General features: G+C 40.6%; 1 protein-coding gene across 15 annotated transcripts in view; it reads left to right on the top strand.

Moving 5' to 3' along the window:
• The window catches only part of LOC134641183 (protein Aster-B-like), a 77,617-nt gene that overhangs the window by 25,253 nt on the left and 26,515 nt on the right, over positions 1–25,849 (top strand). Inside the window, exon 1 of one of the 15 annotated variants that reach the window (XM_063493455.1) lies at positions 14,591–15,142. The exons of 12 other annotated variants lie outside the window; for them this stretch is intronic. In XM_063493455.1, coding sequence (XP_063349525.1) covers positions 15,120–15,142 — 23 coding nt within the window. In that variant the 5' untranslated portion in view covers positions 14,591–15,119. Of the gene's footprint in view, positions 1–14,590; positions 15,143–22,901; positions 23,391–23,651; positions 23,910–25,849 lie in introns of those variants that run through there. 2 more of the 15 variants (XM_063493456.1, XM_063493453.1) reach the window with 2 other exon arrangements.

The raw sequence follows: 25,849 nt of genomic DNA, 5'->3' as shown, positions 1-25,849 counted from the left end.
AAACTGCATTTCAAAATCCTTTTTCGAATTCCACTTTAATAAAAACATTTTCGAATTGCACTTTAATAAACTGCATTTCAAAAAACATTTTCAAATTGCACTTTAATAAACTGCATTTCAAAAACTTTTTTAGAATTGCACTTTAATAAACTGCATTTCAAAATCCATTTCCCTTTCCTGTTCGCTCAGGGATTAACATGTGGATTAGCAGTTGGATTAACAACTTCATTTTAAAAATCCTGCTGCTATTCAAATTAGCCACACCGTGGGATGTAAGGAGCTCTCTGATTGGTTGGACAGATACAGACTGTCTGCCTGGATTTTTCTAGCTCATAGCTTCGCCCTGCTACGAAGCGTGTGTGCTTGTACAAAGGCCGTTCAGCCTCGGGATGTACACTCGGCTCGACACGGATATGTGAAGAATGAAGGGACCCTGCAGCGAAACGGAGAGCCCAACCTCTGACTGAGTGCCCGTTTACTCAGTCTGACCACCTGTTGAAGGTAACTTGCTAACGTGGCTAACGCTAGCATCACCACACGTAGCTCCGTTATTCTAAGGTCATTTTAGCGTATGAAAGTTTTACGTCGCAGCTATATGAGCTAGCTACGTGTTTTGTAAGCTGCTGTGCTCTTCACAAATAAAGCTGGAAGCAGCTCAGACTGTTAGAACCAGCACTGAGGCCTCTTACATTTATACAGTGTTAGAGCAATGGCTGCAGCCTACAGCCTTTAAACTAGCGATTAAAATGCTGACAGTAAACTCGTCAGTCCAGATGTTACCACATTACTCTATGGTACTTAGAGTTAAAACAACTGAGACAGGCTGATTAAAATAACAGCTGTCAGTTCTCTCATTCCTTATATCAAGACTGGAGATCACACTACTGATTTCAGTTCATTTAATATGTGAGTGCACAGATTCATTCTCAACTGGACATAAATGATGATCAAAGGTTGTATATATGATGAATTCATCAAATCCCAGCCTCTAACACAGTGCACTGAATCTTAGCTTTGAATGTCCAGTATATTCTAATCAGTGCAATTTCAGCATTCACTGAACCTACAGTATCTACACCTATGTGGCACATGTTGTAAAGATACAGATAATGAAATTTAATTATTAATACAATATACATCATGAGAAACAAAAGCTGAAATTGATTCAGTTTAGTACTTTTCTCTGTATGCTCTGTGATTATAAAGGCCTTAAATTCTGTGATATATACTGTAAATGATTTTCACAGAGGTCTTAAAGTAGTTAAATCACTGCTGATAGTCTGGTTGTTTATATTTTCACGTTTTTGTGTCTGTAGGGCTGTTTGATGACGATTTGGACTCCTCTGGGAGATGAGGACACACCCACATCTGTTCCATACTGCAGCCATTGATGGTGTTAACAGCTCTGAGTCAGCTTTAGGCCATCAGATGCACACACTGGAAAACCAGCACCTGGACTTCATGCAGGAGAGACGGCCTCAGTGATGATGGACTCTGCATCCTCTACTTTACCTCCTAATCTCTTTCTCCTTTAACACACAATTAAAATCACTCCAAAAGAGTGTAAACTTACTGAGGAAGTCTCTAACTTGTGCACATTTGTACTTTTACTTGTTTCCTGATATATTAAAGAAGAGTACAGTTATTCACATAAAGTTTTTATTCTTTTGTATCATGTACTACAGTCATACTGAACTTTACAGACCTGGTGAATTGGAGGAAAAAAAAGTCATACACATATATATGAATCATTTAGCTTCAGTAGTATTTCTATTCGTCCTATGAATTCCAGTCTAATGTCAATTCACTGTTTGAGTTTGGTCTTAAACCCCAGAGAATACCACGTAGTTCAACAATCTTTTTATCTGATTATTTGCAAAACGGTTTTCTTCTGAGAGATGCTCCTAGAGCTGAAATTGAGCCCAAAGAAACAAAGTTTAGTTCCTCTGGATTTTCCATGGAAAATTGTTTTATCACTCATCCAGGTGACTTCTCCAGTGTCACGGATGAGTGATGAATGTATCTCCCACTGGAAACCATTGTGTCTAGTTAAAGTCATTTGGTTTTTTTAAGGAGAGTTGTTAGATGCTGTGCTCATGAGGACAATGAGTTTTAACTTGCAGCACAACACAAAGCTGCCATATTGGATCAACGATCAAAACACTTAACCCTTGGGGTTCTATCCTGGCCATTTGTGGCCACTTCACTTTTCTTTTTTCAACCATTTCTGTTCTGTTAATGCAAATGGAATGAAACTTTCCAAAGGTGTGTATTTTTTTGAGATTTTTTAATTTTCAACATCAGCTCCTTAATAATGTCAATAATATTCACTATACACTAAATAGTTCCTCTTGGTTCTATCGTGGCCATTTGTGGCCAATTGAAACCCATTATAACCACCTTTTTTGATTCCTTGTTACTGACAGTACTATATCATGCGATTTAGGTAAAATTGCTTTCATTCTAAACTCAACACATGAAAATTGTAGTTTTTAATGTTTTTCACCAAATTACATCATTTACCCATTTTTGGCCAAGCAAGCAATTTCATGTAATATTCTGAGTTTCTAGTAGCGGCCTTTGATGGCCTACCACACTCCAATGGACCAAAATAATGAAACAATTTTGACATAGGTTTGATCTTAAGGATCTAATAGTTTGTGTTTGTGCATGACATTCCAGTACAAACATTTATTTGCAAGATAGACTGGAATAAATTCAAACATTACATAGGCTGCAGTGAATTTCTGTGGATGCAGGATATTGAGCTTTGAGGTTCCCAGTCAAACTTAGCTTTGAAGCACATGTTAAAAGCACTTTTACTCTTGTATTTTTCATCAAAAGATACCATACCCAAAATATCAACTCTAGAAACAAAAACAAAAACCAAAAAAACCCCAATCACGGGACATTTTGCAGAGTTCAAACCTGCAGCTGCAGCTGGAGCGTAAACAACAACAAACACTATTTGCAAACGTGTCCTGGAGTTTATGCAGGTGCAGACAGAGCTACTGCTGTAAGTAAGCCTAACAGCTTCCAGATAATTTATTCTGGCAATATGGCAAGAAGGTCATCACTGCTTCAAGCACTGTCTATATGATCTGGTCAGAGAGCAAGGACAGCAAGCAGTCCTCTGCCCTTGAAGAAAATACATCTGCCCAAGATGAAGAAACCTCCTCTCCAGAAGATGAGGGGACAATCTTCAAAGAGGCTGACTGCATCACCACTGATGTTGAGTTCTAGCCAGTGCCCGAATCCTCTTCTTTGGGGGAGGATTGGGGTTGGGGGGCATGGAGGTGGAGCCCCCCCCCCCAAAAAAAAAAAGAACATAGGAGCATTTTCTGAGACCGAGGAGCTGGCGACTCAGTGGATCCGCCATGAAAGGAAAACCATGTGGGTCCCACTACTGAAGAGAGACTGCACCACAATCCATTTCCCCTTAGGGGTCACCCTAGTCCTGCATTAGCAGCCTGAGATCTACTTTTGACTTTTTTATAACAAAGGAGATCTTTTAGCTGCTGTGCACCCTTACAAACCTGCATGGGAGGCCAAGGTGTGAGGATTGGATGATTATAGATGAAGTGGAGATAAAACCTACACCAGAATAAAGCAATACATAGCATGTTGGATGAAAACACTGGAAGTTCTCAGGAAGTAAAAAAGGCATGGGGTTCAGACTCCAACTGACGGAGGAGCTCCGAGGACAACGTCTTTCCTTCGGTCACATTGGCAGAGGAACTCCTCAGATGAAAACCGGCACAGGGGAAACAACCCAGAGCTTCCTCCTCAGCTCCTCCAGTTGCAACAGAGGAAGATTTTGTTGTCTGTCTTTGGCTTCACCAAAACTACCACAGCAATATCCCACATGCCAAAGCAACGGAGGAATATGCTTCTTTTGACAGCAACACACAAGGAACCAGCAGTCGGTGATGGGGAATAAAGGATGCGTGAAAGGAACGGAACAGCAGCCCCTTGAACCAGGTGTAGAAAGTGTGCCTACAAAAACCACTCTAATGTGGTTAGTACATCTTGCTGCTAATGAGGATGCACACAGAAGCACACAGATACTGGAATATAAATTTTGATCATTTTATTGGTGATTGCAGGGATTATTTGGTCATTAAATTGCCTTTCTGGCCACTAACACACCATGTGTGACATTGCTTTTGGCCATTCATTCACCCCCCCCCAAAAAAAAGAAAGAATAAATAAATAAATAAATAAATAAAGTAACAGTTACTGTTACTGTCCTGCATTGATGATAAAAAACATATTAGGTTTCACCATTTATATGCTAAAAGATGTGAACTTTATTACTATTTTTACTATAATAATACATAATATGACTGGTATTCAAAGGGTATAATATCAGAATTTGAATTACATTTTGGTTTTTATGACTATAAGCGGTGCTAATTTAAAAAATCAAGCCAATGATAATAGAAAAATGTTTTAATATATATGAATTTTATAGCATTTTGTAAATGTAAACGGGGGGTGGCCATTTTTGGCCACGAACAAGCTGAGAGGGATTCTTTTTTGTTTTTCTCTCACTGCACAAAAAAACAAAGATGCATAAAACTCATTGATACTTTTAATTATTGCTATGCATCTAACCTCCATCATGGTTAGAAAATAAATCAGTTTGCATGTATTATTTAGAAAAACAAATGGGGATTTTATGATTTTATCCCTATGTAAATCATTACAATTATGTGATTTAACTGGTATTTAAAGGGTTAAAATTATGAATTTGATTGAAATTTTGGTCTTGATGAACAGCACTGATACTAATCTAAAAAATCTAGTCAAAAAAAGTGGAGATTTTTCTTAATATACATGAATTTTATAGCATTTTGTAAGTGTAAACAGGGGGTGGCCATTTTTGGCCACGAACAGTCTCAGAGGGAGTTTTTTTGTTTTTCTGCCACTGCACAAAAAAACAAAGATGCATAAATGTCATTGATGCTGTTAATTATTGCTATGCATCTAACCTTCATCATGGTTAGCAAATAAATCAGATGGCATGTATTATTTAGAAAAAAAACTGGGATTTTATGATTTTCTCTATTTATGAGTTGTTATGATTATGTGCTCTAACTGGTTTTTAAAGGGTTAAATTTCAGAATTTTAATGAAATTTTGATTTTCATGAACAGCCCTGATGCTAATCTAAAAAATCATGTAAAGAAAACTGGACATTTTTCTTAATATATATGAATTTTATAGCATTTTGTAAGTGTAAACAGGGGGTGGCCATTTTTGGCCACGAACAGTCTCAGAGGGAGTTTTTTTGTTTTTCTGTCACTGCACAAAAAAACAAAGATGCATAAATGTCATTGATGCTGTTAATTATTGCTATGCATGTAACCTTCATCATGGTTAGCAAATAAATCAGATGGCATGTATTATTTAGAAAAAAACTGGGATTTTATGATTTTCTCTATTTATGAGTTGTTATGATTATGTGCTCTAACTGGTATTTAAAGGGTTAAATTTCAGAATTTTAATGAAATTTTGATTTTCATGAACAGCCCTGATGCTAATCTAAAAAATCATGTAAAAAAAACTGGACATTTTTCTTAATATATATGAATTTTATAGCATTTTGTAAATGTAAACAAGGGGTGGCCATTTTTGGCCACGAACAGTCTCAGAGGGAGTTTTTATGTTTTTGCTCTCTCTGCACTAAAATAACAATGCATTGTAAACAATGTTGATGTGAATCAATTATATGCCCCAGACTCTACTATTAATAATACAAGAAATTTCAGTAGCAATGCAATTATATAAAATTGCGAGATTTGAGGTTGTCGTCCAGCTGGTGCAGTGGACAAACAAACTGGTGTTTAAAGGGTTAAAAAATAAAAAAGTAATAATCATTTTATATTTATGGAAAGAACTGAAGTTACTTAAAAGCTTTATGCAGAAAAAATGGCAAAAAAACCCCAAAATAATAAAAATTACAGACCTAATCTGTAGGTGGCCACTTTTGGCCACGAACAAGCTGAAAGGGTGGTGATTTTGAACAACCCCCAAGGGTTAATTGAGCAGAATTAAGTCAAAATGTAATATCCTCATATGACACATCACACATGACCCAGCATTGTTCTAAGAATGCAAACTTTTTTATTGGAAGTTTCCACAGCTGCCAGAAAGGGACAGATTTCTGGCTGGTCTTAATGAGTGGTCGTTGCTCTCTGGTTTTCTCTGGAATTGCGGCACAGAGGATGTAACACCCATGATAAGCGCTGAGGTGTGTGTCCTTGTCAGGAATTAGCCATCCTCAGCTTTCTGGGAAGGAAAAGTGGAACCAGAAGATATTCAAATGCATCTCTTCACAGCTGCTGATGAATTCTACAAAAAACAAAGTTTGTTAAAAACATTTGCAGGTGAATCACCACTGATTTATCAGTGCCATCCATTTACTCAAAAATTACTGACAAGCGACAACTAGAATATATAGTTTATAATTTCAAAAATGTCCTGTACAAAATGAACTATATATGACAAATGTGGTGTGGTGCTTGTGGAATTTTTAACAAGGACCCTACAAAACTTTACAGTACTCATGCTGCCCAACTTTTGACAGCTAGGTGTGCAGTTCCTGCTTTAAATGCATTCACTTTTAAGCTTAAGGAATCTAAGTGATAAGAGGCCAGAAATGTTTGAACTAGCTTATGAACCTAAATCACTGAGGCCGTCTCTCCTGCATGAAGGTGCTGGTTTTCCAGTGTGTGCATCTAATGGCCTAAAGCTGACTCAGAGCCGTAACACCATCCATGGCTGCAGTATGGAACAGGTGTGGGTGTGTCCTCGTCTCCCAGAGGAGTCCAAATCGTCATCAAACAGCCCTACAGACACAAAAACGTGAAAATATAAACAACCAGACTATCAGCAGTGATTTAAGTACTTTAAGACCTCTGTGAAAATCATTTACAGTATATATATCACAGAATTTAAGACCTCTATAATCACAGAGCATACAGAGAAAAGTACTAAACTGATTCAATTTCAGCTTTTGTTTTTCATGACGTATATTGTATTAATAATTAAACTTCATTATCTGTATGTTTACCACACATTTGCCACACAGGTGTAGATACTGTAGGTTCAGTGAATGCTTAAATTGCACTGATTAGAATATACTGGACATTCAAAGCTAAGATTCAGCACACTGTGTTAGAGGCTGGGATTTGATGAATTCATCATATATACAACCTTTGATCATCATTTATGTCCAGTTGAGAATGAATCTGTGCACTCACATATTAAATGAACTGAAATCAGTAGTGTGATCTCCAGTCTTGATATAAGGAATGAGAGAACTGACAGCTGTTATTTTAATCAGCCTGTCTCAGTTGTTTTAACTCTAAGTATCACAAAGTAATGCGGTAACATCTGGACTGACGAGTTTACTGTCAGCATTTTAATCGCTAGTTTAAAGGCTGTAGGCTGCAGCCATTGCTCTAACACTATATAAATGTAACAGGCCTCAGTGCTGGTTCTAACAGTCTGAGCTGCTTCCAGCTTTATTTGTGAAGAGCACAGCAGCTTACAAAACACGTAGCTAGCTCACATAGCTGCGACGTAAAACTTTCATACGCTAAAATGACCTTAAAATAACGGAGCTACGTGTGGTGATGCTAGCGTTAGCCATGTTAGCACGTTACCTTCAACAGGTGGTCAGACTGCGAAAACAGGCACTCAGTCAGAGGTTGGGCTCTCCGTTTCGCTGCAGGGTCCCTTCATTCTTCACATATCCGTGTCGAGCCGAGTGTAAATCCCGAGGCTGAACGGCCTTTGTACAAGCACACACGCTTCGTAGCAGGGCGAAGCTATGAGCTAGAAAAATCCAGGCTGGCAGACAGCCTGTGTCTGACCAACCAATCAGAGAGCTCCTTACATCCCACGGTGTGGCTAATTTGAATAGCAGCAGGATTTTTAAAATGAAGTTGTTAATCCAACTGCTAATCCACATGTTAATCCCTGAGCGAACAGGAAAGGGAAATGGATTTTGAAATGCAGTTTATTAAAGTGCAATTCGAAAATGTTTTTTGAAATGCAGTTTATTAAAGTGCAATTCGAAAATGTTTTTTGAAATGCAGTTTATTAAAGTGCAATTCGAAAATGTTTTTATTAAAGTGGAATTCGAAAAAGGATTTTGAAATGCAGTTTATTAAAGTGCAATTCGAAAATGTTTTTTGAAATGAAGACTGAAAAGCATTTTAAAAATCAGTTTATTAAAATTAAGCACAGAATTTTTTATTTCGATGCGCGTGGCTCTTGTGGTCCTCCATAGTAATGACCTGAGGAAATATATATTTTTTACTGATGGGAATGACTGAGTGACACCATCAGATGTCCTCCATTCACACTGTTAGTGGGAGTGGAGCTGCCATCGATCAATTTTATGAAAAGTTAATCAAGAAGTACAATGGGCCCAGATCTGTGCACAAATCATTCTTAAAGGTTTTTCGCACACAAATCAATGATATATCAATATTTTTTCAGACCAAAATTTGTTCATATTTTCCCAAAAAATGTCCCTCTGACCAGTGAAGGCCTGGCAGGCTTAAGACATGTAAAGTATTAAGTGTTCAACAGGAATTCTGCTACTAGTATTTTCTTGTTATTGTTGTTGTTGTTGTTGTTGCCTTTTGGTCATTTTTTCAATGCTGCCTAAAAGACCATAAGCCACAAAGTGCTTGGAATTGCAACTAAATAAAGCAACAAAAAAAAAAGACACTGAATATCAGAAAACCAAACACCAAAAGGAAATGTGTAGACTTTTATCTCTTAATTTAAAATTATTCCAGTATTCCTTATCTGATCTCACCCTATGTTAAATTGTCTTAATTTGATCACTTACAGTCTTACAGTCTAATTTTTTGGCACTATCCCAGGGAAGCTGGAGAAACTGGATTTTCCTTTTCCCCTATTACAGGGAGTTTCTCATATCCAACTGACAGATCACGCACTCTTTTGTCCTCCACTTGTTTTCTTCTTTTACTTGTAGTCTGTTAGTCTTTTCTTACCTTTCCTTTTTTCGCTTTTTTTTTTTTTTTTTTACTACCGCAGTATCTGTTTAATTTTAAAAGATACTCTGTTATTTTAGCCTGAGCCATGATTTTTCATTTGTTTGTTTTGTTTTATTTGTTTTGTTTTGTTTTTACTCTCATGACTCCCATGGAACCACTTTTGTAATCTTTGTCTTTTCTGACTTCCCCTTTGGACACAATAGTTTTAGTTCTGCCAGTCTGCTTCACATATATGTAGCTTGCACAACACTGTTGGTGCAGAATGAATCTGATGTACTAACAAGTGCACAGTTGTAAGAACAAAATAGACTGGTGTGCATGTATAAGAAACCTGACGGTAATTTTGCGTGCACACTTTTTTGTGCAGGGTAGGAATGTTTCTATGCACATATTTGTAAATGAAGGCCAATATCTCAAAACCACAATTAAGCTTTACTGAAGCTAAAAAATTGGACTAGTCTACCCATATTATTTAAAAGCTGTTAGCTTACAAACTAGGTTATTTCCATGTGTTTTGGCCTATTTATCAAATATTCAAACTGGTGTTATTTTTCACTCTGTTTTGCTGAAGAACGGTGAAATGGTTTGAAATGAAATTATGGATAAAATCCAGATTTAGATCATAAAAGAGAAAGAACCAGAGCTCTACCAGACTCGAGTTCCCATGTTACTGTTTATAGTGTGTCGTCTACTTAATCCTCAAGCCTACACCCACGTTGTTGTTTAGGTTTTTAATCCCAAAATCCCGTTCTCCTCCTTTTCTCTTCTTTGTTTAGTAATTATGAATGTGTGCGGTGCAGGTTTGTTTTAAAACATCGACCCATTTCCATCTTGCTTGTTTCAGCAGAAACAGGAAGTGGAAGGCTGTTTTGTTTTTTTTAAAGAGTGCTTTAATGTCAGCACGTGCAGTACTTTGTTCTTTTATTCATGGCACACGTGCCAAGCAGGCAGAAGGCCATCTGTACTTTACTTTATCACTTTGTGGGTCAACCTGATATTGAACGTGATGACTGTCCCTTTGCAGTGTTGCTTGATTCTTGCCATTAAACATAAACATATTTTACCATCGGATCAGTCTGGTTTTCCTTACACTACTTTTATTTTTATGTCAGTGTTGGCCGTCTGCATATTGTCTCTTCTGTCCTCGGTGCGATGCCTGCTGCTTGTGTGTTTTCAACAGAATATTATATTTCACTAAGCCATCCTGAGCTGATGTTTGTTGTGTGCTGTTGTCCAATGTTTGCATCTGTTCAGACTTATTCTTACTGTGAGACGCTGGCTGTGTCCCCGGCTTATCTGTTGCTTCTGTTAGTCGTGCACGTCAGCTTGTATCGCTGTGTCATCATCTCATCTCAACATCGCTCATATGACTTTTAAGGGTTTTATTCATTCCTCGTCATGTTATAAGCATGACCGTTTAGTAATGTTTGAGTTCACATACTGACGTTTTTTAATCTCTGATATTTTTGACTGGTTTGGTTTTCATCTTATGTTTGTATCTGTTTGTCTTTTTTCTTCTTCCTTCAAACAGCAAGCTACAAAGAAGTACTATTGTTGATGTGTACCCACATGCATATACGATGTATGCCTGTGTTTGCGGGCTGTAAAAGTGTGCTCGCTCCCCCCACGCTGTGACCTTGAGAACTCAGATTATCCAACATGGTCAGTTAATCGATAAACAAAACTGTCAGCTGGTCACGTGACCACCAATTCCCCCTCTGTGGTCACAGAGTAAAGATGAACGTGGGAGGGTCATCCATATTGACAGAAACCAGTGAGAGAGTAATCCATTCTCAGCTTCAGAGTAAGAAATGCCCTGCGGGCAGAATGAGTGAGTCACACTCACCACACCATCCAATCCCACAAGGCACTGTAGAGGGATTAATGCAGATTATCTGCCAATGCTATTCTTAGATATAAATGAAAAATCTCTGGATCAGATTATGGTTCAAGGAATGCTAAAAAAGAAGCTGAGAAATCACATGACCAGTGTTTTGCAGACTTACAAGGAACTACTATCTGTAACGCCTACTCAATAAAATACTGTATTAGTGTAAATAAACATTAAATTTTATGTCTTTGGTTGAAAAAAGGAAATATTGAACACATTATTTATTTAACATTTAAAGTTTATTTTAGAGTTTATCCTGACAATAAGTCATTTTTCCTGATCCCATATTGAATGCTTTTATAATAACACTTTATCTGAACATAACACATATTTTTCTGCAGAAGACTCAGCTACTCAGTGACCAGCAGGTGGCATCGGTGAGAGTCAAACAGTCACTGACTGTTTGACTCTTCACCAGAGGAGCTGTCCTTTCAGCACCCCGTGTCTCCTGTGTCTGAGCTCAAGCCCTGTCAAGATTCAAACTACAGATACACACGAAGAAACCTGCGATATAGAAAAATCAATGAAGTTTACAAACGCAGCAGAACTAGTAAAATGTCACAGAGACTCATCTGGTGATAGTGACAGAAATTAACAATGCATGCTCCGTGTTGCAGCAGTTTTACAATAGCTGGGTCGTCATGTTCTGCTTTCATTAAAGACTGAAAGCCTTGGCAGGTGACATCTCACTCCCTAATCTGTGAAAGACTACCTGGAATTTTCCAGAAATCATGACCGCCACTAATCTTACATGGAACATATTGACATCGTTGTTTTTTAAATTATTTTTATTTATTTATTTAGTTCCCTGGGTTTTTTTAGAAATCTAAAATAAGGTGGGCACCATATGGCCACTGTGTGAGATGAGTCTTTTTATTTGAATGAAGTTCAAGCTCTCACAGCTTTAGCCTGAGAGAGCGATTAGAGTGCTCTCACCTCACTTCCTTCCCTCTTTTCCTTTCCTCACTTTTTGCCCCTTTCTCCACAGTCCTATTGCATTCACATTAGCTGCGAATGCTGGCTAACAATAGAGAAAGAGGCTGTCCATCTGTCTGCTCTTGCCCACTCCTGGTGAAGAGATGAAAGTTGCACTCACTGAGCGTTGTCACTGTGAGAGTTTTTCATGATAAAAGTAATCACAGTGGAGTCTGGGGGGCTTTTGAGAGTGAGCAGCTGCTATCTATTCCCTCTTTTAGTCATGGAGCACACTTTGCAATCCTCTGAGATAAGACATGCTCAAAGAAGATGAATGTATGCTGCTGACATATTATAGACATTAGAAATTATTTGCCAGACTACTGTAAAATAATGTATAGCAGCTCAGTATCATTCACAAAACCACAAAAAATATAGATTTTCAAAAATCTTGCGTGTTTACGTTATTCAGCACTTCTTAATGTGTGCATTAGCAACCACATACACACACAGTAATCCACCAGTTAGCAAGCTCCATCCAGAGACGGTGTATGGGTGCATGATGTAGACGTAGAGACCTGCTAAGTAACATGTTAAATATTAGAAGCGGTGAAGGTTAACTGATTTAACCCTATTTGTGATCAATATGTGTTCCCAAATACTCGATATAGAGATACAAGTTCTAGGCTCACATCTGAGTAGATTATGATGTTGTTCGCTCTCTCCTACATATAACTTCTGATTTGTTACAGTTCAGAGCATGATTGCATTGCCATAAATAGATGAGTTGTTATACATCCGCTGCCATGGCTCATACGTTAATCAGAAGTCTCTGTGGCGTTAATGCAGCATTATAGCAACACAGGAGTTTTCTACGTGTGTAGTGAGGTGATGGCTTAGAACTGTCTTTAACTTTGGCCTACTGTCTGTGACTGGAGCATAGTAATGTTATTCCCAGATTGAAGTACTCAAGTTTATCTGTATTATCTGCGTGCTATTATTTTATTTATTGGTCAGGCATGTGCTCACTCACGCGGCAACATCTACATTTTAGAAATCAAAGTGAGTGATTAAAGGTCAGTGGCTCAGGCTGAGTTCAATAATAACTTATTATAACTACAGTGTGCTTTAATAAGACTGCTTACACAGTTTAACCATAGGTTGTGACAATAAAACAAATATATTCAAACAACAACAGAAAAAGACATCTCTCAATCCAAAGCAAACATGTTGTAGTAAAATAAGAGGTCTACATTCGAATCAGAATCAGAATACTTTATTAATAATTGAGGAAATTATTAGAATTGTTATTCTAGATCTTTAGAGCATGTGTGTGTTGCATCTGTTATGGTATTAGTCACCCCTAATGAGGTGTAATTCGTGTGCAGTGCTTTAAGAAGATTAAACAGGAAGAATGGGCTGCACCTTCACCCGGCGTCGGTGCTAAAGTCAGTCATAGTTTTTGATGACAGCTTCTGTTAAAGTGAATGATCAGCTGCTCTCTGACCCCTGTGGCCTCAAGTGATCCAGAGAAGAGATAAGCAGCTACTTTTGTGTTCAGTGGACCGCAAAGCTTGAAAGCGTGAAATACTCAGCCATTCGTGTATGTGTCTTTTTTATATTAGTGGTCTTTGCTATAGTTTACAGGCATTCAATTCACAGACTGTAGCTCAAAGATGAGAGAGACAGATTTGTCACTCCACATTTCTGGATATTTTCTTCAGAAAGTTGAGTTATCATTTATAGATTGTCAACCTGCTGCTCACTGATATGGTTTAAGATTAAAATGATTGAGCTCACTGAGCTCAGTGTTATGATGTTCATGCGCTAAGCCTAACGGGGCGGAAATAATAACATGAAGGGGACCAATCGCCCTTTTTCTCAAATATCCTCAAAATGTCCCCCGCCATTTGTTGGTAATTTAATTTAAAGTTTTTGCTGTTACTACTACCTCGCACCAATGCCTGAAAAATAATGAGCAAATAGAATCATAATCATAAATTCCCATAACTAAAATATACTCTAGTTTTTTGAGTGGTTTGTTGCTTTAGCTTAGCAGAAGCTGCTGCTAAAAAAGCCACGTGTAGGTATAATAAATGCCAAACACTGCACTTCTCTCCAGTGTATTTAAAAATAAAACTACAAATCTTTTGGAAAACTAGAATAAGAGCATACTACACTCACTGGCTAGGTTGGATAGTTCCCATTATTTGTTGACTGGACAATTATTGCTGACAGACTTATGATCCCAGCACCCAGAACTATCCCCCCACTAATTAGGGCAGTTTGATTTAAAGTCAAGTTACTGCAGCTATAAAACACTTACTAGCCAACTAAGCAAACTGAGTTACCATGAAGGCCATCTGATTCATCATGTGTGCAGGCCACATAGCTATAAACACAAGTACCCCACTACACTCAATGCATTAAGAGATTAACAGGGTTAGCCGCTGACACAGATCAGGGGTGGAGACGAGTACGAGAGGAAAGAATTGCAGCAGGTTCCCTCAAATAATGCTGTTCTCGTATGGTTGGAGTTGAGCACAGGAGTAAATGCAAAGAGGATGTTATGGCAGGAGCCTACCACCCTGCTCTAGCCCTCTCTGCTGGGCTAGTTATGCTTATCTTGGAGAGAAATAGAGAAAGAGAGCCATCTAGGGAAAAGGACAGAGAGAACAGGAGGGAGGGGGAGGGAGGGTAGAGATCCTGCGCCTGCTCATAGTGAGCACAGCAAGTGCAGCTTTCATCCGCAGCGGAGGCTGAGGCAGAGAGAGTTAGAGTGAGCAAACGGAAGCTTGAAGCGACAGTGTGCGAGCCTGATTGAAAGCCGACCGGGGCTTTAAAGAAAGGAGCAGCAACTAGCCATGTTGGCTTTTATTTGCAATCACTAGCCCTCGTGCTTCTGCTGCATGCTGCAGCTTGCTTTGCGAATGTTGCAGTGCAGGTCACCTCCTTCTCTTTTGGGAAAAATGAGGAACCCCAGGGAGGTGTGAATTTCTGGCACAAGTGCTCAGCACTGCGGCATCTTGATCCGAGCGAAGGAATGTAGCAGAGAGGTTGGAGAAAGCCGAGAGGATCATCCATCCAGACTTTGGTTCCCGACCATCCGTCAGCCTGTGCGTGTCTCTCTTCCCTTCTTCTCCCTGTGCATCTCTCCTGCTCTGTGTATGGGAGGTGAGGCACTGGCAGGCTGTCAGTCAGCATGCGGCGGTGTGAACGGGCAGCCCAGTGCCCACAACACGCTATGGATATCAGACACTCCTCGCTGTACTAATGAAAGGCTTCAAGCTCGCCTGGTAAGAAAAGACAGGGAGATGTGGCACTCCGAATGTGTGTGTTTGAAATGTTACCGTTATTTCTTCCCCCAAATAGCCGTGAGGCTGTCATGAATGCTAAGCACAACCCAGTCCAGCATCTAGATGTCTGGGGCTATTTTCTGGTGTTTTGTCCTCTGTGGCTTTAATGACATATGTCATCCTAAGATGACATTCTCTTAGTGAGGCTTGATGGATGTTTATTTAGCTGTGCTTATTAAATCGAGCACATATCCCTCTGTCTAACACCTGTGTATTTCTACACGTTTATGTAAATCGCTAGAAACTGGCATGTAATGAGGGCTAGCTCAGGACCAGTAAGCTGTGACCAGAGCGTGTGCATCCGGTGGGGCCAGTGTGGTGTACCGTGCTTTTTCCGCTGTGACTATAGCGACCCTGCTCTGCTCCCCTCTGGCTGGCTCAGTGTGAAAGGAGCAGCTGAGGAGAGACACTCACGTGGCTGCCTGGAAAAGAGCATGCACATGCTCCCTCGGTCTCTCCGCGGCTTTCGCTCTCGCCTTCCCCCCTGCCTGTTTTCCTGCTCCTTCCTTATCACACATAGACACACAGATTCAGCACCAGCAAGTGATTCTACTCTCACTTTCTTTTCTAGCCTGTCTTGCTGCACTGTGCACTCCCTGTGCACTCTTCTATCGCCCGTCTTTTTATCCTCGCCTCCCCCTGTGTTTGTTTATGCTCCTCCTCCTCTTGCTTGATATTTTTAGAGACGAATTACGGCACACTGCAGGAAGAAAAAAAACTGGAGGGGGAGCAGTTTCGGCAACGTGCGTCCCACTTCTTTCCTTCCCTCCTTCCTTCCTTCCTTCCTTCCTTCCTTCCTTCCTTCTCACTTTCATGAGGACTTCTTCTCTTTCCCGCAGGACGTCTTCTTCTTTTTTCCTAATGTCTCTCTTTTATTATCTCTGTTTTCTTGCGTCTCTTCTCTTTTTCATCTCTTTTCTGCTCTCCTTATTTTTTTTATGCATTTCAAACATATCACATAAACCCCCGGGTATTTCGAGATGCAGACAGCAGCTTTGAATTTTTCATCTCAGGCCTTCATAAAACGAATCATATTGAGTGCATGTATGTTCGTGTCAGCCAATGTGTCCTCCTGTTTGCATCCATACAGGACCCTTATCATTACATAAGGTAGAAACACTGTTAAACCTGAGTTTGTCCTCTGTTAATCTGTTTGCAGTATCCTGACAGCTTAGGTTACTTTACATTAAATGGCCATCTGTTAAGAACACCATAGTTCAATACACTGAAGCAGCATGTTTGGCTGGCTAGCATGCATGTCCTGCTCTTATGGGGCAGAAATGCATGCACATGCTATTGATGTCTTTATGATCTGTTGCCCGTTTCACATTTATCACTGAGATGACTGAGCACTAAACTCCCTACTGTCAGTATTTATGACACTATTCGCCATCCTTCAAGGAGCAATCTACTTTGTAGGCAAAACAGTGCGACCTGCAGGTCATTCCATACCTCTATCACTTCATTTTGTTATTAAGGTTATAAATCAGGAGCTGACACTGGACATGCAATTCTTATTAATCTCAGCGGTTTGAGGACGTATCTGCGCTCATCAATGTATTAAAGAAATCCAGTGTGGGGTTTGTTGATTACTTACTAATCAGAAGACATGGAATAGGGAAGAAGAAGAAGAGAGACAGGATATGTGCGCACATGTTTGTGTGTGTGAGAAAGGGAAGGGAGAAGGAGGGGATTGCTCAGGATTTGGCGGTGTCCGCAGTGTATGGATGTTTGCTCTTGGTATGACATTTGACTTAAATCTGCTCACAAACACACACGCACACATATACTCGCACGCAGATGTGCACATACAGCCAACAGCAGCTGTAGCAACAAGGCACTGACAGCAGGCTAGAGCTGGAGCTTACTCACTGCACGTGGCACGAGCCAGTTGTTGCTGCAGGATAGTTGGACAGACTGTGAGTGTGCAGACTCGCATACAGAAACGTGTGTTTTGCTTCGCCCCAAACATGTCTAGTTAGTTGTTTGGCTCCTCTGTCTATAACGACATTACTGATCGTAGATGGCGAATGCATGCCCTTCCCCTGCTTCGCGTCATGCTCAGACAGCAAGTGGAGCAAGTGGCATTGAGGAGTCGTTCCATCCACAACTTGGATTTGTATTCCCCTCTGTGGCTGTGGAACAGAGCTCTGTCACTACCTCAGCTATCTACATGTATGTCCTGTGTCCGTATACACTGCTGTCATACACAGAGTCAAAACAGCAGGGATATTTAGATACTCGCACCTAGCAAAGAATTTGCATAGATACTTTAGATCCTCATGTGCATACATAGAATCCAAAGCCTCGGGCAGTTAATATCCAGTGCTGAGCTCTCTGGGCTATTTTAGGCTGACTTGAAAATTGTAGCTCCCAGGCCTCTGTACAGAGAACGTTTAATTTAGCACAGTATATGCATGGTGTTAGAGAGAGAAAGAAAAGACTGTGCCTCTGTGTGAACTGCTGATTGTCCAGCTGGTCCTCGAGAGCCATTAGAGGTGTCAGATGTGATCGTTAAACCCCCTGCATTGAAAACAAAACCATGAAATGTCAAGAGTCAAGATTTTGTAAGGAATAGGTGCAGCATCTTGGACCCAGCTGCAGAGTCAGAAATAGACCACTGCACCAGCAGGCAAGGCCACAGTGGACTCCCAGGTTTACTACAGGGGGCTCCGCAGTGTAGAGAAACTGCAGAAGGCTTTCCCGTCCAGCCTCAGCTGATTATCTGCCTTTCTCTCTTTTGTCCCCCCATCCCCCTGTTTACTTATTTTATTAGTGCATCCTTGCCACAAGCCATTTGTCATCACCGATTATACTCTGTACTGTTCCCCAGGCTGCATCCGATGCAGCAAGCTTTTTTTGCGTCTGCAGTGTGAGCGGATATGATTGACGAAGCCAGAATTATTGATTCACAAAGTCAATGAAAAACACAGAGATGGTTACATAACAGCACTTAGGGATATAGGAATAATGCTTACATTAGCAGTTCAGGGTTCAGGTTACCTAAGTAGGAAGACTAGGAAGTTTGTTTATATGTGAATAAATGGTAAGGAATAACATTTTAAAAAACTTTTTTATATATATTTCTATATATTTTTATATATATTTCTGCAATCTTAAAGGCCCCACAGTCAGTAGACTATGAATATTTCAGGAACCAGAAAACTGGTTCATATACACATATATAACATATACTTTCCTCTTTCGCCATCAGCCTAAAAACAGTACCTTTACATATGCATCTCTCACAAAGCCCCTCTAAACAAAGAGACTATATATTTTATTAGACTGGGTCATGAAAGTCTTCAGGGCACAAACAGTGGTAGCTATAGATGCATAATCCGCAGTAATGTGGAGATGATGCGTATTTGTGTCTCTGACATGGGCAGAACTTTTGAGACCATGAAGGACTTGAAAGGTTTGGCATATATTAGAGAAGAGAGATGAAATATCCAGATTGACCAGTGAAGTAAAGTTAACATTGATACAATTTAGATGCTGTATTTTACAGCATTACCTCAGTCAGGTGGAGTAGTTATTAATGTATGTGTCCATATGCACCAGGTTAACTAAAACCTGTTTGAATTTAACTAGTGTAAAAAAGGTTTTGTTTAATACTAACTGTCAGCAAATAAGAACTTGTGGTTCACTTATAGCCCAGAAAAGGATGAAAATGTACACACAGAAGACATTTGTCTAACAAATCAAGTTCTAACAGTATGAATTAACCTTTTAATTTTTTCCATGTAAAGATCACATTCGAGATCATATGATTACTGGGTGTTGGAAACTGTTGCTTGAAGAACTGGTATTCATTGATTATCATCTTTGTTTCTGTAAAACGAATCAATTGCTCGTATCGGCTTAACTTTAGGATAGAAGTGCAGCATAACAGCATAAGAACACCAGGGTGTTCCTGTGTTTCTCATCAAAATATTTAATTACATATTTCAAACATTAGTAGTAACACTACTTACTTATTTGACTTTCAAACTTTAAAAATACTTCACTTTGTTTCCCTCACCCTACCTCCTGCCCAGAGCTTTGTCACCCAGCCTGCTTCCGCCTGTGTATCCCTTGCAGATGGCAGTGGCTGTGCCACGTCCCACTGGGACAAAGTGTCCTACAGGGGCCTAATCCGGTTGCCACTTTCCCGTCCCTTCCTGTCCCTCTCTGACACCTTGAGTTCTCAAATTACCTCATCAAGCTGTGGTTTGGAATTTAATTCGGCATGTTTAATTATATCAGCGTTTAAAACAGCTTCCTGTACCCAGAGGTGACAGCTTCAATAAGAACCCAAAAATTGTTACAGGCCTGCCTATGTTAGGTTGTCTCACAGAGAGGATAATTAAGCATTTTAATTAAGCCTGGGACTAAAGTCATGCTTGTGGGAATAGATTTAAATAGTTTTAGGAAAGGTAACCTATATAATGCCCCGCATGTTTTGGGTTTTTTTTACTGTGTGGACACACTGTACATTGATGCAGAAAGTGTTATGTCAGTCTTTCAGTCTCCTTTATTTGGTAAAAAAAAAAAAAAAAAAAACCCAAAAGAAATGGAAACACCGACCATCAGCTTGAACTCTTGGGATTTTTTGATTGCTAATTGCGTGTTTAAATACTGCATCAGCTCCCCCCCCCCCGACTCACAAACACACCACCCTCCAGCTCTCTACTTCTCCCTCGACTTGGGAACATTTCAAGTAGCGGTGCACATGAATGGCTTGACAGGCTGCCATGGTAGCTGCACGGCCGACACAGTCAGGCTGACAGACATTTCCGACCCAGCAAGGCATCGTCACATTGGTGTCGTCATGACAACTCTGTAAACAGCACGCCTTCCTCTCAAAAATCATAGGAGACTCTAACGTTTGTGGTGTGTTTTGTGTACATCATCAGCAAAATTAACTGTATGAAATCAAATGACTTGTTTTTTAAACCTGTCAATCATCATTACGTAGCTGCAAAGGAGCAGCTACGTAAACACGGCTGTTCATTTCATACCATGTCTGTGAGTGTGTGGTCAATTTGACCATCTGTGTATCCCCCGGGTTCAACAACAATGAGAACAGAGGTTCTCTAAGTAGGTCACTTGTTGGTGTGAGTCTGGGCGGGCTTATCACGGCACACAGTAGTCCAGCTCAGTGGACCAGCTCCCTTTGTTCCACAGCACAGCTCCGCTGAGCGCTCCCACAGAGGCAGCCAGCAATGCTGCAGCCCCAGGGTCAAGTCTTTCCAGCAGCACAGCTAAAGGTTCAGTTTGCTTCTTTTTACAGACACAGAGGTGATTACTGACTGCGATAGCCTGCGTGTGTAAATGGCTGTGAATGTGAATTCATTACCTTAAAATGACTTTTCCTGGCATGTACATGTGACAGGTTTCTGCTGTTGCAAGCTTATTATAGTCTCACAACAATGTGCAGTTAGAAGCAAATCATAGTAATAATTAATATAGTAAATATAAACAAACATTTTAGGTTTCACATAGAACAGGTTCACCCATAATAATTAGAAACCAGTTGTACCTCATTAGGGGTTTCGTTCCAGTCCTATAGCCAAAACCTTGCATCTGTTTGACTTACATGAAGGTGTAAATATGTCTAATTCGATAAGTTATAGATAACAACAGAATTTTAATGGCTCACAAAGCTGGCATGTGAATGATTGTGTGACTTTGTGTTAAATAATGTAATCCAGGTAGTTATTGTTCGCACTGTTGCCTCACACCAAGAAGGTCCTGAATTCGATTCCGACACCTGGCTGCGTGGCCGGCTTCCTCCCACAGTTAGTGGGGTTAGGTTAATTGGTACATGGTTCGCTAATCCCAAACCCACCAGCGTAAATACAGTTATACTGTATGCACGTTTAAAAAACTAGAAACTGGAAAAGAAAGTCCAGTATTGATAGTATTTAATGCTAAGCAGAGGTAGGAAGCACCAACATTAGTTTAACATTGCTATAAAAACTAAATGCAACAAAAATAACAGAAACAGGCTTTAAAACTTCGAGCAGGTCGTGACGTCTATGAAACCTGTGACTAGTTTGGGAGCTGAGATCCTGGAAGCATCAGACTTGGGTGAAGAGAGGGGACTGAGCCCTTCTACACATGAACACATGAAATAAACAGGAATGCTGCGGCACCCTGTAGCAAAATGGCCGTATGAAAATGGAACTAGTGTGACTATGAGTCATCACTGTGAACAGTTTAATGGGATTTAGGGATGGTTTATTTTGTTATTTACACATCCACTTCTCCTACTGTGCCATGTGAAATCCATAAGAGGCCAATCTGTTTTTGTAATCCTGTGTTTTCTATTTTTTTTTACCTTTATGACTCAAACGCCCATGTATAAAATACCAAATTTGTAAAACTATGCACCTTTATATTCCGTAATTAGAGCTTGAGCATGCATTAATGAAACATCATTAAAGTATAATGTAACTGTCTGTAAAAATAATGTGTTTTCACTGCTGCGGGGGAAAGTACTGTAGGTTCATGTGAAGTTTAAATCAGCGATGCCTTTTATATTCAGGGGCATGTTTGATTATTGCTGCACTCTTTGCTTTAAAATGCAAAACAATCAGAGGTGAGATCAAGTTCAGGAAGCACTCTCCACTACAGCAGGAATGAGTAATGACAGGCGTCGCACACGTGTATTACAATGCAAAGTGAACTGCTTGTATATCTGCGTTAAAATGGATAGCAATGATACAGCTTTTTATTTTAATCTTTATTTATTCATTTGACCATGAGACAAAGTGGAAACACAGAATGCTTTAGGAGCTATGGAGTGACAGTTCCACAGATGAATCGCAGGTTAATCCTAAATATTTGTTGGACACATACAGGGAGCATCAGCAGCTATGATTTTTTGAAATATATGAATTGGGGTTACTTCTAGTATTAGAAAAAAAACACTATGGCTTTGTGCGTGTGCGTGTGTGTGTGTGTGTGTGTGTGTGTGTGTGTGTGTGTGTGTGTGTGTGTGTGTGTGTGTGTGTGTGTACGGGTTCGTACTATCCTGGTGGGGACCAAAATCTGACTTTTACTATCCTGGTGGGGACTTTCTGCACCGTGGGGACCAAAATCCAGGTCCCCTCGGGGTTGAAAGCAATTTTCACACTCAAAATGCGGTTTTACTGTCAGGGTTACAATTAGGTTATGGTTAGGTTTAGGGTAAGGGTTAGGGTTAGGCATTCATTTTTAATGGTTAGGGTTAGGGTAAGGGGCTAGGGAAAGCATTATGTCAATGGGATGTCCCCACGAGGATAGCAAACCAGACGTGTGTGTGTGTGTGTGTGTGTGTGTGTGTGTGTGTGTGTGTGTGTGTGTGTGTGTGTGTGTGTGTGTGTGTGTGTGTGTGTGTGTGTGTGTGTGTGTGTGTAAAACATGAAATGTGTTTACCACTGAGAAATGGGTGGCTCATTATGCGATTTCGAAGGAGCTTCCAGTGTAAAGTGACCTGAATGCCGGTGATGTCAGCCCCTCCGATTCATGAAACACATGAATAATTGAGGAAGAAGCAGGCTCAGTGCACCGGCGCTGGGTAGAGGTGGAATGCAAAGTGAAAGCCATCTCTTTGCTCATTAGCTCTGTCTCTGTCTCTCACCGGCTCTCGCTCTAGCCTGGCTCGCACATTCTCTTTCAGTCTCTTCTATCTATTGTCAGCCTGCAGCCCTGAAATTCTGTGAACCAGCAGCAGCGATCGCGAGAGGAAGAGCCTCGCTTGGATACTAGGAGAGGCAATAAGCAGACAGATGATCCAATGGCTGAGAGAGCAGAGGAAGAAAATGGGGGAACGGAAAAGTGCAGGTTGCTAAGAGAGAACGGGAGCTTATCAGCCCGTATCTGACAAAGGAGAGGCGAGCGCATGATAGAAAGAGAAGAACAAGGTCTGATATCCTGGCTTCGGTGGCTTCTCTCCATCTGTTGGGAACAAAATATGTTCCCTTTAGCTCGCTCTGCTGCGTCTGCTTCCTCCTTCTTTACCTCTCATCCTCCTGGCATGCTCCGGAACTCGTCCACCCTCCTCCCCTTTATCCCTCATCCCTCTTTCCTCTCCCCCCCACCCTTCATCCACCTCCTCTCTCCTTCTTCCTGTTCCTCATCTAAGGCTCCCGCTGCGTGAATGAAGCTGATTGAAAGGGGCTGAGCGCTGCGGAGTGGCTCCCTACATGGCTACAAGCAGGTTAGTTCTGGGAACAACTGCCTGCATACCTGCCTGCATTCAGACAGACTGATACGGAGCCGGCATAATGATGAGTTTCCCTGCTTGGATCAACACGTTCTATTTAGAAGGAAAATCCTAGGAGGATGAGAGCTGCACCTCAGACCACCAATGCGTCTTCTTTGGCAGGTGGTGTTAAGGGCAACATAAGCTGGTTATTAGGAGATCAGAGCTGGCTGGGGAAGATCAGTGGCTCTAAGCCTACTGAAGGAAATCACCCAGCCTCCTTCTTCCATTTTTTTTTCTCTGTCTCTCTCACTCTCACCATGTTTTTCTCCAGCTACCTTTTCTTTTGCACGGAGAGAGAAAAGAAGTGCAGTGTGCAGTTTGTGGGATGATCCACTGGGTGAACAGCTCATCACTGGGAGCTGCCTACGAGGACATGGTGGTGTTTGAGTGTGTGACGGTGGCCAGCGAGGGCTGTCGCTGCCTTGAGGGCTGCTGTGAGGAGGTGCTGAGGGACCGTGTCTTTCATCAGGGGTATGGTGGATTCTGTGATGCATGCGTTAGTGCCACTGTGCATATGCAGGAAAAAAAAGGATGGGTGGGGTAGAATGGTTTTGCTTATGTAATCTGTGCAGTTCACAGGCGCATTTAAATACCAAAGTGGTTTACTCTGTATTATTTTGTAGATTGTGTGTGCGATGTCACTATTTTTATCAGTTCGGCAAGACAAAGCGAGCTGTGACGTGCCTGGCGTGATTAGTGGGCATACATACTGTGCGTCCACGCGCATGCCCATGTTTACTTCTGCTCCTGGGTGCTCAATGCGCGCATTCCTGGGAGCGCATGTGCAGTGGTTGCTAGCGAGCGTGGTGCTCCTCATGGTCCTTTGGGAGCAAGCAGAGCTGAAGGACCAATGCCAGATGGGTATTTTCCAGGGTCAGCAAAACTGTGAAAACAAGTGGGGCCCATGGAAAGGCCCGGAACTCTGTTCTATTGTGAAGTTGAGCATTTGGACAGCTTGAGCCGGTTGGATTTAGGGCTTTAGAGCTTATTTAAAGAAAAGACTGTAACAAAGTGGTGCAAACAGCGAGCTTGTTTCTCTTTCTTTTCTTTTCTTTTTTCTTTCACTATGAGCGCAAGAACTTGACCTATTGTGAATGGCTGGCACATCAAGATCCTGTGTGATTAACACCTTGAAGTCAGTTGTCTGGGTTTTTTTATGTAACTAGGCAAAACTTATTTGTACAACTATACAACTTACTTGTATCATCAAATCTTAGCTCGACTCAGTCCAAGCTACTGCTCAGAACCAACAAAAGCACAGAAATAAGTCATCCTAGTCTTCATTTACTTCATGTACATTGCATTGAAAAAATATTTTTGGCTGCGTGTTTTGGGTTCACAGAAACAGCTTACAGTTGCAGTTGTCACACTTTGAATCATCTTCAGATCTCTTATCTGCTTAATGAAATAAAGAAATAGCCCCATAGGTGTCCACAAAATAGGTTTTGAGTTTTTCACTTACATTTAAAAGAGTCTGAGCATTAAAAAAGTCTGCAATTATTCAACAATTAATGTAACAATTTATCAGGTCTCTTGAATTAAAGCCGAGCCTCTGCACTTCCCCTGGATCTCAGTTCATTTCAACTCCATTTGCTGGGATACAGAGGCGAAATCCAAACATTTCCGGAGCCAAGTTGTGTTTGTACCTTCACGTTTTCTCAGATGCAGTGTGAATAATCAATGTTTAAATGACAGCTGTTTGTTTGAAGACACAAACACTTGCTTAATCATGAAATGTGCAATGACGGTGCCCAGATGGGTTGTGAGGTATTGTCTGTCACGTGCGGTATTGTCTGTCACATCACCATCCTGCTGTATTTTCGGCTCAGACAGCTTCTCTGACTGCAGAGCTTGAGTATATTTAGCCACACACATTGAATATTTAAGCCATCCTGTCCACTGTTGCTATAGCGATCTTCATTCAAAGTAGAGCTGTGTTTGAGCTTTGTAGTAGGCAATGCTCCAAGTGATATGTTTTTGGGGGTTTTTTAAACTGATAAATTTCTTCAAGTTCTCTCTGTGTGTATACTGTATATATGTCAGTGAATATAAGTGTACACAGCAGCCTTCAGGCCACTTTATCATTGCCACCCTATGACCCAGTAGGGACTCTTGCCCTATTTTAGCTCCAATACAACCAATAGTGCATATAAGTTTGCAGTGTTTGTCATGTCTGTTACATACGGCATTTTCATATGACGTGATAACAGTAAGAGCCTTGTCTATTAATCTACTGCCGAACTCTGTGTTTGACATTAATCACATCTCCCCACATACTAGCGTCCGGAGATAATGCTGTGACAGGTCCTCGCTTTGTGTCTCAGTGTTGTGTTTCATGAGGGAGTTAAGAACAAAGCAGTTGCGACTGATGCTTTTGTCCACTCTTCTCCAGGCTAGCGCAGGCTGCATGT

Source organism: Pelmatolapia mariae, linkage group LG14 (genome assembly GCF_036321145.2).
Source record: "Pelmatolapia mariae isolate MD_Pm_ZW linkage group LG14, Pm_UMD_F_2, whole genome shotgun sequence".
Lineage (NCBI taxonomy): Eukaryota > Metazoa > Chordata > Actinopteri > Cichliformes > Cichlidae > Pelmatolapia > Pelmatolapia mariae.
Note: the sequence above shows the minus strand (reverse complement) of the source record. Positions and strands in the feature narration are given on the sequence as shown.